Source organism: Aulonocara stuartgranti (genome assembly GCF_965226115.1).
Source record: "Aulonocara stuartgranti genome assembly, chromosome: 7".
NCBI lineage: Eukaryota > Metazoa > Chordata > Actinopteri > Cichliformes > Cichlidae > Aulonocara > Aulonocara stuartgranti.
Genome location: NC_138945.1, coordinates 61,751,446 through 61,765,141, shown reverse-complemented (window position 1 = coordinate 61,765,141; position 13,696 = coordinate 61,751,446). Strand labels below are relative to the sequence as shown.

Here is a 13,696-nt window from a genome sequence, read left to right as displayed (position 1 = left end):
AAAGTATCACTGATAATGCAACAATAAAATCGCTTCATGTTGTGGCCATCACACAGTGTTTTCCAAACTGATTCACGAGCTGAAAGTGCTCAGATTTAACGTACATAATCCTTTGTTAGGTTTATTATTTTCATTTCACACGTAAAACACATTTATAGATTCATCCACCACTCCTGTTAGTTTTGGATGTGCTCGGCTCCAACCAATCAGATGCAACCTGTGTAAGCAAAGGATGATGGGAGAATGGAGAGACCCATTTATAAGAATAAGAAAATGAGGCGGAACTGATTGATTCTAATGCAGGTATGTAAAAAATACATATTTAAAGTAATAGGGCAGCACGGTGGTTAGCACTGTTGCCGCACAGCAAGAAGGTCCTGAGTTCAATTCCACCATCAGGCTGGGGTCTTTCTGTGTGGAGTTTGCAAGTTCTCCCCGTGTTTGCGTGGGTTCCCTCTGGGTACTCCGGCTTCCTCCCACCGTCCAAAGACATGCAGCTTGTGGGGATAGGTTAATTGGATAATCCAAATTGCCACTAGGTGTGAATGTGAGTGTGAATGGTTGTCTGTCCCTATGTGTTAGCCCTGCGACAGACTGGCGACCTGTCCAGGGTGTATCCCGCCTTTCGCCCTATGTCAGCTGGGATAGGCTCCAGCGCCCCCCGCGACCCTGAAAAGGATAAGCGGAAGCGAATGGATGGGTGGATGGATCTTGATGTGTGTTTCAAAGTTTGTTTTTCATAAAAGCTTCAAACAAACAGAGGTGACTGATCTCGAAACGGTTTAATGCATTTAAAAATGACTACAGCTACCGTCAGCATGCTTGCTAGGTAACGACTACACGTGGCTACTGCAGCATTAGCCATTTAATCCAACGATGATGGATTAAATCTATTACAAACGTTAAAGGACTTGTGTGCTGCAAAATACCCTCACATGGTGCGTAAAGCAGTTTTTGCATTAGAGTTCTGCTAGCTTTTTATAAACTGATGATGCTAACGTTAATTGCTAACGTTAACTGGAGCGCCAAGACTGAAAATCATTTGAGTTGCGTTAGTTATGCGTTTATGTCACAGAGTTCTGCAAAAATCTCTTTCCTCTTTAGCTTGAAAATGAGCGATTCAGAGGATCCCGAGCTGGAGGAAGAGCTTCAGGCTGCTGACGAACTCCTTCAAGATATGCAGGTAATATTTTTAGTGGAAACAGTTGTTAAAGAGGGAACACGCTTGTCTAATATTTTGTACGGAGTAAACGTTATATTATTTGAAATTTTTTTTTATATATGTGTATATATAAGTTTGTCAAATTAAGTTGGTTAACTTAAGATGTTTGATAATCTTTGCTTTATGGACTGTATTTTAGGTGTTCCCTTTTTTCCTTGTTAATTGCGTAGAATGATGCACAGAGTGAACCTCAGCCAAGACCAGTGCGCTGGAAAACACGTGACAGACAGACAGGGAGATTTTATTCCTCAAAGACCATCAACCAGTCGATGTACTAGTTGCATGCCACGTGGTCAGTGTTCACACAACCAATGATTTTATCTCACAACTTGTTTTCACCAAAGAATTTCAGTAAGTAAATATTCTTCAATCTCTTTTTTTCCTCCCAGTGTCCAGAGAGCAGCATCAATGTCCACGTGAAGAACCTAGTTATGTTGCCAGTGTCAACCCAACAAAAGGTACTTTACCTTCTTGTATATGTTGTGATTTCTGTTTACTTTTATATTTGTTGTTATAGTTGAGTTAGGCAGGGCTTTTGTGCAGTCCTAAGAAACATACTGCCTAGAGTGTTTTTCACTTTGTGGAAGAGTTTCTTCCTTTATTTTTTTTCTGTTAGTGTATGGAACTGAGGTGCTTCGTCAGGAGCTCCTTCAGTTGTTGGAGGATGGAGAAGAGGACGCAGCCATGACTTGTGAGACGTCGTCTGAGTCAGCTGCTACTCACTGGGCGATCAGAAATATGGTGTCCTCGCAAAAGTGGAAAGAGGCCAGGCCTTGTCTTATAGATAATATGTTAGCTACTCTGGATCCACAGTCACACCGTGTGTGTCAGTGTGGCAAACAAGTAGTTGTGAGGTGTCTGGACTGCCTGCCTCTCCCATTCCTTTGTGCTGACTGTGATATTGCAGTTCACACACGCTTTGTCCTGCACAACAGAGAGGCAGTAACAGGAGGGTTTTTGCAGCCTTCATCACAGTTTAGGTACGGTTTTTAAGTCTTATGCATTTCTTGCTATGTACTATGAGTGGGTGCTGTTATTGTATATTTGTTGTGTATCAGTTAATTTCCAATTCCTTTTTATATATATATTGTGTGTTTTAATGTTAGTTCGGCTGTTGCCTGTGCAAAGGCCAGAACATGTGTGTGACTGCCCAGCAGGTAACGTTGAGGTTTCACGCGGCGCAATTGTGGCTCTTGTAACCATAAATGGTAAGTTGCCCTTTTGTCACACACTACATACACAATAGATGTGTTTGGAGTATGGCTGCCACGATTAGTCAACTAGTCACGATTACGTCGACTATCAAAATCGTCGACGACTGATTTAATAGTCGACGCGTCGTTTGAAGCTTTGTAAGATCCCAAAAGACGCAGGTATAAGTAGTAGGATTTAAGAGTGTAATAACGGACTGAAACAGAAGATGGCAGCACTGCATGTACAAGGATGCCAGCTGCCGTTAAACCCCGAAGAAGAAGAAGAAGCTGTGTCCCAGAATTCATAGCGCAGCCCAGCTCAGTTTCCAACAATGGCGGCAGCTAGTTAGTTTTAATATTACTCTTATTATTCTTTCTGGGTCACAAAATAAACGTTTAACATATTTTTAGGCGAGAATGTAGCTGTGTAAACCTCAAATATCTGCTCAGTTTATCAAGACACCACATATTTTCAAAAGCGCTCCTACGTTTTCGGAGACGTCTGTTACCCACTAGCTCGATAGCTAACCGGGGGCTAGGCTCAAGAGCCGTGAGAACACCGGACTCCCGGCAAATTTCGCTACTCAGGTTAAACATGATATAGAAGTCACTTGGTGGATAACTTCCAAATGTTATTTGGCTTTTTTCAGTATTTTATTTGTTCCTGAGTAAATCGGTTTGGCTGAGATTAAAGTTATAGTTTTTACACAGCTGAATAAACATCAAGCAGACAGCTGATTATCAGAAGTGTGAGATTAGGGGTGGGTTTTTATAATCGATTCATCGATTAAAATCGATTCTGGCTTGGATAACGTAAAATCGATTCATTAAAATCCTGAATCGATTTTTTTAATATAAATTTATTTTGCCCGAAATGCCAGAATCTCTGGTGACATCTCACAAAATTTCAAGAACCACCAAACAGCTAAGACAGTAAATGAGAGCAGGTACACGGATTCTGCACATAGACTTAAACACACAGCGCGACCCGCGGATCAGAATCAGTTAGATGTTGCCTTTCTCACGGTGGGGGTGAAAGCCGACAGCGCGCTGATTCTTTGAATCGCGCTTTGTGTTCACGCCCTTAATGAGCCGATTCTAAAGCTGTTAGTTTGATCTCTCTCCAAACAATATTGACCGAACCAGCAGCAAAAGAAGATCCAAACGCTTTACATAAACATCGTCATGAATTCACTCTGACTTTCACTGTTTTGCTTCCACCGCGATGCGCAGCTCTCTCTCCCTCTCTCTCTCTCTCTGTACTTCAAGAACAGTTTCCCTTTCTTCATTATTGGCTTGCTTGTTACACACCAGTCTACTGTTGTTTACAGCGCTGTCAGCCGCTGTTTTTTTTCCCTTTTACATTTTCCGAAAAGAAAACCTAATTTCTGCCGTTCAATACTGAACAAATTTAAACTTTTTAAAATTATTCAAAATGCAAAACGCTTAACCGTGTCTCTAATAAAACCGCTGTAACTTCAGAGGTAATGTTCATATATTGATTAATGGTTTTCTTTCGTTTTTGATGTACTGCAGAATATTTTTATAAAATCCCAGGCCAGGAAAATCACCTTCATGTTTTTCTGTGTTTTATCTTCAGCTACTTTGACACAAAGGCCTCTGCTGTGACGCTCACACCTGTGATAAAGTCTTGCGTGTGTCAGCTTCCTTTTTATTGATACAAAAATATGTAAATGTACTGATCTGAATTATAATATTTCTGACTGTCAAAATTTCCCAGATTTAAATAGAATCGAATTAAATCGAATTAAATCGAATCGTGGATCGAATCAATTCGGGACCTTGTGAATCGGAATTGAATCGATTCTAGAAATCAGTGACGATACCCAGCCCTATGTGAGATGCTCGAGAATTTACTCCGGTGTCCTGTTATATTTTAGATAGCAAGGAGTTTATTAAACTCCACCGAGACAATCTGCTAATTTCATTAAAATTTAATAAACTATCATCTTGTCTTTATTTTTAGTTAGCACGTACCTTAAACACTTAAAGCTGTAAGCTAATGATAGTTATATAAGAGCAGACGCTGCTGGTGCAATAAGCTGTACGCTTTACGTCCAATGGATGATGATCTGATTAGTCGACTAATCGCAAAAATAATCGGTGACTAGTCGACTATCAAAATAATCGTTTGTGGCAGCCCTAGTTTGGAGGTTTTATTGCAAATTGTGCATTGCTATCTTGGTTTGAATTACCCTCGGCCCGCAGTATATGTGGGCACCTGTCAAAGGTCATTTGGATTTACCAGACCGATTTGAAAACAACATGAAAAAAATGAATGCTTTGAGCCATGACTGAATTTATCCTGATCCTTTCTAAAGGCCGTTATAACCTTGCACTGCCAGTGGTGAGCTGCACCAGCTGTGGCCTAATGTGGTCCCCCTCAGTTAAGGACATCCTGGGTAGTGGATATTGGCCTGGCACCTTAAATTTCTGCACCCTGTTTTCAATGGATGTCTTTCAGTCTTTCTATGACATTAAGAAGGCTGCACCAGGGATGTCACTTAAGGCATTTGTCAAAGTGCTGGATGAACGAACAGCCATTTTGGAAGGGTGAGTTTCTAAATTTGCCAAGTTTAAGGAAATTGTGTAAATCAATGTTTATGATGACTGTCCTTGAATATTCTGTTGTATGTCCTCTATGTAAAAGACTGGCCGAATATCAGCTGATGCCTTCAGTAAAAGTTTCTTGGAGTGGAGTGCTGTAAAGTTTGAGGTGGACAGGATGTGCAAGGAGCCATGCTTTAGCTGCCCTGCCTGCACTCCAGACATGCTTGCCGTCTCAGTTGATGGAAACCGCAAGCTTTATCGCTTTCAGTCTAATGCAAGGTACGTTATGCATTGTGTACATAAGTCAAATATGGATTTGTAGAAAAATGTATTTTAATGTTTCTTTTCAAACAACTGTCACTGTGTTCGTTCAGCACTTCAGAGCAGGGGAACTTTGAAGGTGTCTTCATTGAAAAAGATGAGGAAGATTCTGAGTTTGTGAAATACATCCAGAGACACACAAATCATGTAAGATACACATGTATATTAGTGCTGTTAGCGTTAATCTTGTTAAAATGACGTTAATGCCATAACCATATACACATACGTGTGTGTGTGTGTGTGTGTGTGTGTGTGTGTGTGTGTGTATACATATATGGATGGGTGGATATTTATTTTATTTTTCTCTTAGTGTTGTCGTAATACTGTTTACTTTACTTTATCTTAATGTGTACTTAATTTTGTCACCATGTGTATTTATTTTGATTTTTATTTTGTGTTGTCAGTGCTGTCCTGGGGAGATATGAGGTCTCGTGTAACTTAAGGCTAATTCAGCTAATTGTTATGCATTTGTTTTAAAAAGTTTGTCCCTGATAGGGCTTAATCATGCCGAGTCTTTTATGTTAAAATCTTTGGGTGTATAGGTCCCAGGGAAAGGGTTGTGCGGATCTTCATCTTGGACTGCAGCAAAGGAGTCGTCCAAAAAGTCCACTGGGAAGTTGGATGAAGAGGGCGTGGAAATAGCTGTTTGTCACCACGGAGTCCTCTTAGCTGCATTGAACATGTTTCGAGGGGAGATCTTTGCTTACCCTCTTTTTCTCCAGAGGAAGTTGGCAGCTAGCTTCCCAGGACATATTACGTTCCTTTGCTCCGATGTGGCCTGTAAATATTTCCCCCTATTTAACCAAGGTGGCTCAGCAGTGCCCTGAGCTGAGGAACCTCTTGTCAATGCGTCCTTTTCTCTCCGTCATGCATGCAAAGGCTCACACTTGGAAATGCGAGGTATACTGCAGCTTGTAATTTTGGATTAGTTTGAGACATTTTGTTATAAGGTTGAATGAATTCAGCAGTCATGTATTGTGACCTCCTTTCTATAGATCAAATGGGGAGGTGCGTTTGAGGATGGGGCCGGTTCAACAGTTGGAGAAGAGGTGGAACAAGTAAACAGTTTCCTGTCTAGGGCGGCCATCACAACGAAGTACATGTCTAAATTAGGTATGTGTCTGTGTGTGAGATTCCACTCAGTCTCCTGCTCATTCATTCTTATTTGTATACTAACTGAAATGCAGGGCGAACAGACATGCTGACCCTCCTGGCTTTGGGCTGGAACAAAAGGAAAGTGGAACAACTGGGCTGCACTTTGAGCCAGAGATATCTAAAGGTGATTTCTTTTCAAAAACCATTTTAATGTGTGGGGTAATGGGGGAAAAACACCCGTACTCTTTTAATGTCAATATGAATGACATTTATTAATGTATTCTTAGATCATAAGGATCCTTAGAGAACAAGTGGAGAGCCTGAATGCGACCAGAAATGAGCTGGGTGTAGAAGACGACACACTGCAGCAATGGGTGGCCGATGTGTAGAAATGGGCTGAAGGTGAGTCTCAATATAATGCACTCGTGTATAACAACAGGACCCACCATGGCCTCATTAAAGAACTTAAGGTAGAATTATGACAGTGTCAACAAACAATGAAAAATAAGCCTTGTAAAAGCAGAATTTATGGCAGAGTTGTTGCGTTTCATCAAATTGGATAGAACCTGGGTTGAAATGATGTCGTACTAGTTGGTTTTATAAACCTGAACACCAACATACTTGTTATCTAATGATAATGCAGCACATGCAGGCTCCAGATGTCTTATAATGAATGTCATCAAGTCAGTGATTACAGAGTCCACTGTAGTTTGGTGACTGTTACTCATCCTGTGTTCTGATTAATATTCCTCTCACTTAGAAAGTGATCAAACTGATGGCAGCCTTGGAGCGTTGCAGGCACGAATAGAGGAGCTTGTCGTCATCATCAGAGTGCGAACACAAAGTCTTTACAGACAAAATGGTACGTCCCAGTTTCTTTGAAATGGACCGTTTGATGCTGAGTTTGTACAGCTTGTACAGCTACTTTGTAAACAGAATAAAATCAGATCCAGGTTTGTTTAAGCTGGATGTGATTTGTTCTAGCAAACAAATTGATGAGTGTAGATTAAAATGTAACTATATACATTATACTGGCTGCTCTATGTGGGCATCACGGTGCAGGAAGATCCAACCACGATGTGACGTTACAAACCTTTGGAGCTTCTTTCAGGATTATAGATAGTTAGCTTTTCCTTGTAACCCCTGAATTTCCTGCCTTGTTTTCCAGACACACCGTCGGCTGGTTTCCCTTCAGAAGGAGAGTGCAGGTCCCAGAACCCAACCAGCTGCAGCCCCCCGAGAACCAGCAGAACCAGAACAGGAACCCAAACCTGAATCCAGTAAGAAACTCATCATTTTTCTCTCTTGTCCACTTTTCCCTACATTTGATGAAACTCCAGCTAAATGCTGCACACTGAGAAAAGACTGAATGTTTTTGAAATGAGCTAGCAGAGAGACCAGGGTCAGGTCGAGTCTCTAACCTGCACACAGGCCCTGATGTTTGCTGTAGTGGGTGAATTAAGTGCTGCAGGCTGATGTGTGACGTGTGTGTGTGTCTCCTCAGGCAGGTGAGCACGCCGACAGACAGCAGGATGAACCAGCAGCTGGACGGCCTGGGTTTTCTTCAAAACCTTCTTCTCCTCCCTCGTACCCGAGGCCGCTCAGGCTGTGGCCTAACTGAACATCTGGGACTGAGGACTGATTGCAGACAGTTCCCGCTCTTCTGTCATCTCTGGAGATGTTTCTTGAAGCGTGGGTGGAAGGCGTTTACCGAATAATAAATGGACGCAGACAGAGCGCTGCACCTCAGTGCTCCGAGTTCCTGTGTGACTTTGATCTTTCAAGTGAGCGGGAAGCAAACCACCCCAGCACGAATCCCAAGAACTGCCAAAAAATGTGGACAGAATCAAAAGATGCAAGACCTGAAAATGTATTAATAAATCCTCCAACAGGATCCCAGCTGACCTGACCACATACCTCCACTGCCTGCCACCAGCCCCCCCACCCTGATCGTTCCCTCCTTTTGTCCATTAAGCACAAAGTGGCAGCGTGTGCCGATAATCCTCCTGAAAGCTGAAACTGTTGTGCCTAAAACGCTCTTCATGTAACGACGTTTACATCCACATGCCTTCTGATTTAAAGTCATGTGCCACGCCGTGGTCACTGCGTGGCCCGGCTCCGTGAATCAGTATTCAGCTCATCCGAGGACGCGTGGGTGCACGGGTGTCTGTAACACTCAATCGGACTGAAACGTTCGCCTCTTCCAAAAGCGGCTAAACTTATCTTCGCATTGAATTTTTAAAATCAGGGTCCTCAAAATGATATATATTTAAGGATTTCTGTTATTCATATATATAGGGACCTTTATTTGCTTCCTTACACTTTTTATAATTAAACTGTTCATCGGTGAAGCAGCAGCAGTTATTGCTAATGTTGTAGAAGAAATTATTTTCTGGGTCTACATCCTTTTCTAAGTCTAGAACATTATGGTCTGTGTATCGAAATGTTCTCAGTTCCAGATGATCATAAACAGAATTCCAAAGAGTTATATTGATATTGTTGTCAGATGCAGATGAAGCTCTTTTAGACTGTGTTGGAGTCAAATTGTTAAATGTTGTCATTGTGCTACTTAAATTTGTAAATCTTAGTTGAAACTATAGGATCAAAGACATTCCTTTGTCTCTGACCACCTCTCCAGCCAATTTGTTGGTGGGGGAGGCTGACGGGTTTTTTATTGTAGGCACATCTTATCTGAAAGATCTTGTCACGGTCCCCGTGTCTCTCTGGTTGGCCCACGCTGGCTACAGGGGCCCGTTCTTCGTACCTCGCTAAGTAAGTTAGCTGGATTAGATTGTTGACGATTTCGCGTGATCTTGGATCGTTCGGTTCTCCGAAGCTCATCCGGGACTTGCTGTCATAGCAACAGATCCGTAAGCGTAAACCTGCTCGGGAGCAGGTTTACTTTATGTAAACAAGATTAGATCGCGGCCACTCAGACATGTCCGCTTCATGTATACGAAAGCAACAGCGATATTTGACCACTGTTTTTCCATAAATAAATAACATCAATGTAACTAAAGATAATGCAGCACTTGATCCTTTTTATTGATTCCATACAGATACATACAGGTCATTTCCTAAAAAAAGGGAAATGTACTATTAATTATTCTATTACATGTATTTGATTATTTCAGATGTAATTCATATTTCAGAGTAGTAATTGCAAATTACTTTGTGTAATCAAGATGGGAGACCACGGCTATAAAAGTGAAGGTGGATTTGGGAAGCCTGTTGCAGCCATGTCCTGTCCGTATACGCGAGCAACCCATTGCGGAAGGTGCAAGATTGATAAGGAGAGTCCTCAGAATTCAGCGTATATTGCGGGATAGACAGGATCCTTTAGCTCAGCGCGACAGTGTGCTCATAGAGAGATATCGGTTTTCCCGTGAGGGTATTATTTACCTAACCAACTTGTTGACGAGGGGGTGCAGGACCACCACCTGTCTTTTTTTGCTCTGCCCTTTTCTTGGTTGCTGTTATAAACAAACAAACAGATTATTTCAGGGTCTCTTTCCAAGAGACTAAAAGCAATATAAGTGATAAATATTACCATTCTGTAGAATATTCTTATATTTCACTTTTATTTGTTCCCATGTTCTAGTGGGTCCTGTCGTGGCTCTAATGTGAAAGAGGATATAATGTAATATAATATAATATAATAAATTTACCCTACCGCCTACTGGTGTTGGCCAGAGGGGCCGATGACGCGATATGGTAGCCTGGCTTCAGTCAGTCTGCCCCAGGGCAGCTGTGGCTACAACCGTAGCTGCTTCCACCAGTGTGTGAATGTGAGAGTGAATGAATAGTGGCATTGTAAAGCGCTTTGGGTGCCTTGAAAAGCGCTATATCAATCCACTCCATTATCATTATTATTATTAAATTACTTACAAGTTTAATTTGTCAGCAACTTTCTGCAAGCCCTCCTTGCTTTTGCAGCCTTTGCAGTGTTCCCTTGAGCTTTAATTAAACTCTGAAACTCCTGAAATCCCTCAATCAAGAGTTCTTGCTCTGCTGCCGAGAAATACCAAGCGCGCTCCTTCGACATTTTCGCCGACCAATCAGAGGGTTGCCGATCAATGTTTCTACTATCGATGCGTAGCCCCTGTTAAGCCACCCAGTGATCTCACATTACTTCATCCAGCTATACTAATCGTCAACAACAGGTGTGTTCGGAGAACCAGAATAGCGAGCTCAAAGTTAGCGCGATGATTTGATCTTGGATGTGTCATTTGATCTTGGATGTAGTGAGCGAGGTACGAAGAACGGACCCCTGGTTTTGTTGTTGTTAGTTTTTGTTTTCTTTGTCTCTCCTCCTCCTCTCTGCCTGGGTGGAGCTCGTTACGGGCTCTCGCTCTTGGCCCACGCACCTGTGTGATTGTGTCCACCTGCTGCTGATCTGGCTGATTTCCCCAGCTGCTATTTAAGGCAGTGGCACTGAGCAGCTCACCGCTGGAACGTTGAACCTTGGCAGTTTCGAAAGAATCCCCTGTGTGTATTTTGCTGTGGAACTAACGCGTGTGTGCGGAGGAACTGTGGATATATCTGTGGATATATATAAAAATAAATAAATAAATAAAAACATTGTCTCCTTCCCGAGGGCAGACGCTGACTGCTCCTGGAACCGTCTGTACCCTGCTAAGACACAACATGGCAGCTACAAGGACTCTTTCATTTGTTAAGACCATCAGTGTGTATTGCTCTAAATCAAGTATATAATATTAAATGAATATTGATGGATCAGCTACTTCTACTTAAAACATATTAAAACATGACTAAGCACAAAATCACCAAGAATAACATCTTATAAGTGCTGTGTAAGCGCGTGCGGCCTTCCAAGCTCAAAGCCTTTGCCCTCCATAGATCAGCCAGACTCGCGCTGGCTGTAGCTTTTAACCTTTAATTACCTTGAGCACAACTCTAGAATAAGCAACAAACTGCAATGTGTATGGAATGATCATGGTTACATCTGCAATGGAAAATCATGTTATTATTCTGGTACCTGTAAGAAAAGATCAAACTAAAGTTATCACCATCACTGTAGGAGCTGGAGGTTGCAAGTAAATTGACAGCTCAGGTTGAGCGGTTTGGAGACAAAGTTAGAGAGGCAAAGTTGAGCTTGTTTGTACATGTGCAGAGGAAGGATTGTCAAAGGATGTTGAAGATGGAGCTGCCAGGCAGGAGTAAAAGAAGACAACCTCAGAGGAGGTTTGTGAATGAAGGAGGACAGAGGGTTGGTGTGATGTGGGAGGATGCTAGAGATAGGGTGAGATGGATGAAAAATAGTAATTTGTTGGACAAAAGTCAGATTTATTGAAAGTTTCCTCTGACAAGGGAATTTTTGTACCATAATCATAATTCAACTGACACTATTAGTTTCTATAGCAAACCTTCTACAGCCCGGCAGGAAGTGCAGCTAGGAAACGGTGCACTGAAAGATAAACCACTAACAGCATAATAAAACAAAATGTTGCATTATGATCATTTTATCTAAAGTTTTTTTTGCCTTGTTAATCACTGGAGATCAACTGAAAGTTAAATTTGATTGACCACATAGCCTGTTTTTTTCTGCCCAAAGTTAACATGAGAGGGAGAAACAGCAACAAAATGTGTGTGTGTGTGTCTTTTCTGTTAGCTGCTACTTTAGCCAAGCAGCAGTGTGAGTACAAATTACAACCTAAAAAAGGCAAAAAAAAAAAAGTGACTTTTATGCAGCCAGGGAGCCCGACTGTCGCTGTGGAGCTGCTTACAAATTGTTGTAAAACACTCCAAGTTACAGCTGCAAAATTAAAGCAGGTTCTCTTCCATTCCTGAAAAGTCGACTCGTGTTTCATCCAGCAGTGGCTCCAAGCCACAGAATGAGACGCTTCAGAAAACATAGCAGGACCGAGGATATCTGTGACTCGTCCTCCCCTTTCCTCTATTAATGTGTTTTCTCTTTTGTGATAAATGAGTTCAAATAAAAGCAGCTCCAGCTTTTAAGATAAAATAAAAATTTTAACTGGATCTATGAGGGCCGGCTGGCTTTTGTATACAGCACACCAGAAGGTGACCAGAAACTTGTCGCTCCTGACATGGGCGTCACTTATTGCTGCTGTAATGGCATTTGAGCTTCTGATGAGGTCACGCATGAGGCGTTTTCATAGTGAGACACGAAACAAATGCTGAATGAAATAATTTGAAATGTTTCTGCTGAGCTATTTAACAAGTCAGCAGCGCCGCTGTGTGGCCAAATGAGCGTACTGCATCAGAAATCAAACGAGTCGCTGAAAATGAGAGATGTGGATAGTTTTCCATTGTTTCTAATGCAGGACGCTTCGCAGAGCATCACGCACACAGACAGACAAACGTCTTTTTAAATAAATGATATTAAAAGGCTGACTGATGTTAATCAATGATGTAACAAAGTAAAAATACTCCATTACTGTACTCACAGAGTTACAGTATTCGAGGAGTCTCCTGAGAGCTTTGTTTTTACACCAAACATCTGAAGTCAAACGTCTCCACTTTCTCCCCCCTCACATTTCCAAAATGAGCTTCTTACTTTAGGTTTAACACATTTGATATGAATCATTTATTTTGTGGCCACACACCGTCCTGATTTCAAAATGATTTCAGCGTAAAACGATCCTGCTGGTGAATCATCAACAGTGCTTATCACGCATGACTGATGTAGTAGAATAGAATTAGTAGAATTCATGCATCATTTAATGTATCAAATGAAGGATATGTTTGAAGAAAGAGTTTCTAACAGTGTCTTTTTGTTCCTTACAGTAGTTAACCGTGTAACTTTAATGTCTCAAACTTTAAACTTCCAAACCACCAGATTCTTTTAACATTAAACAAAATACTGTTTGTAAATATTAGCTTTTATTTCTCCATATAAAATGAAACAGAAGCTTTTCAGGTATCTTGGAGGCATTTGTGATGAGATGAAAAGATGTGGAAATCTGTTCAGCATGGCTTATTTCTGTGTATCCTCAAGTGGCAGACCCAAAACACGACCCACATTTTAGGATTAGGATTTCAGTTTATTGTCAACACACACGGGGTGGCTGTAGCTCAGGTGGTAGAGCAGATCATCTCCGACATTCACACAGAGTGTGTGTGAATGTTACTTAGAAAGCACCTAGAAAAATGTGCTTGTGCGAATGGGTGAATGCACAAGTTGTGTAAAGAACAGTAGAAAGAGTAGCTCTATAAGAACCAGTACATTTGCCGTTTACCATTTACATGTATAAATACAGATAAGGCCAGTATAAATGGTGGAATAATTGGGCTGTTTATATCACCCGCT

At 41.5% G+C, this 13,696-nt stretch overlaps 1 protein-coding gene and 1 long non-coding RNA gene across 9 annotated transcripts in view; one reads left to right on the top strand and one right to left on the bottom strand.

The window, feature by feature from the left end:
• The window catches only part of LOC309710977, a 65,349-nt gene that overhangs the window by 38,644 nt on the left and 13,009 nt on the right, over nucleotides 1-13,696 (bottom strand). The gene's annotated exons all lie outside the window — the stretch shown is intronic.
• On the top strand, nucleotides 227-8,668 carry LOC309710971 (uncharacterized protein). 4 transcript variants are annotated; one of them, XR_014277836.1, is made up of 14 exons: nucleotides 227-303; nucleotides 1,105-1,183; nucleotides 1,393-1,680; nucleotides 1,839-2,430; nucleotides 4,758-4,989; nucleotides 5,087-5,265; nucleotides 5,361-5,454; nucleotides 5,850-6,207; nucleotides 6,303-6,403; nucleotides 6,495-6,586; nucleotides 6,690-6,804; nucleotides 7,163-7,264; nucleotides 7,571-7,682; nucleotides 7,907-8,668. XR_014277836.1 is itself a non-coding variant. In XM_082540887.1 (9 exons), exons 2-6 carry the CDS (start codon nucleotides 5,162-5,164, stop codon nucleotides 6,789-6,791), a joined length of 510 nt encoding a protein of 169 aa, XP_082397013.1. In that variant the 5' UTR covers nucleotides 4,754-4,989; nucleotides 5,087-5,161; the 3' UTR covers nucleotides 6,792-6,804; nucleotides 7,163-7,264; nucleotides 7,571-7,682; nucleotides 7,907-8,665. The 4 variants fall into 4 exon arrangements, 3 of the variants coding, with proteins under 3 accessions (XP_082397013.1, XP_082397012.1, XP_082397014.1); XM_082540887.1 differs by lacking the exons at nucleotides 227-303; nucleotides 1,105-1,183; nucleotides 1,393-1,680; nucleotides 1,839-2,430; nucleotides 5,850-6,207 and having other exon boundaries at nucleotides 4,754-4,989; nucleotides 6,303-6,420; nucleotides 7,907-8,665; XM_082540886.1 differs by lacking the exons at nucleotides 227-303; nucleotides 1,105-1,183; nucleotides 1,393-1,680; nucleotides 1,839-2,430; nucleotides 5,850-6,207 and having other exon boundaries at nucleotides 4,769-4,989; nucleotides 6,303-6,420; nucleotides 7,167-7,264; nucleotides 7,907-8,665.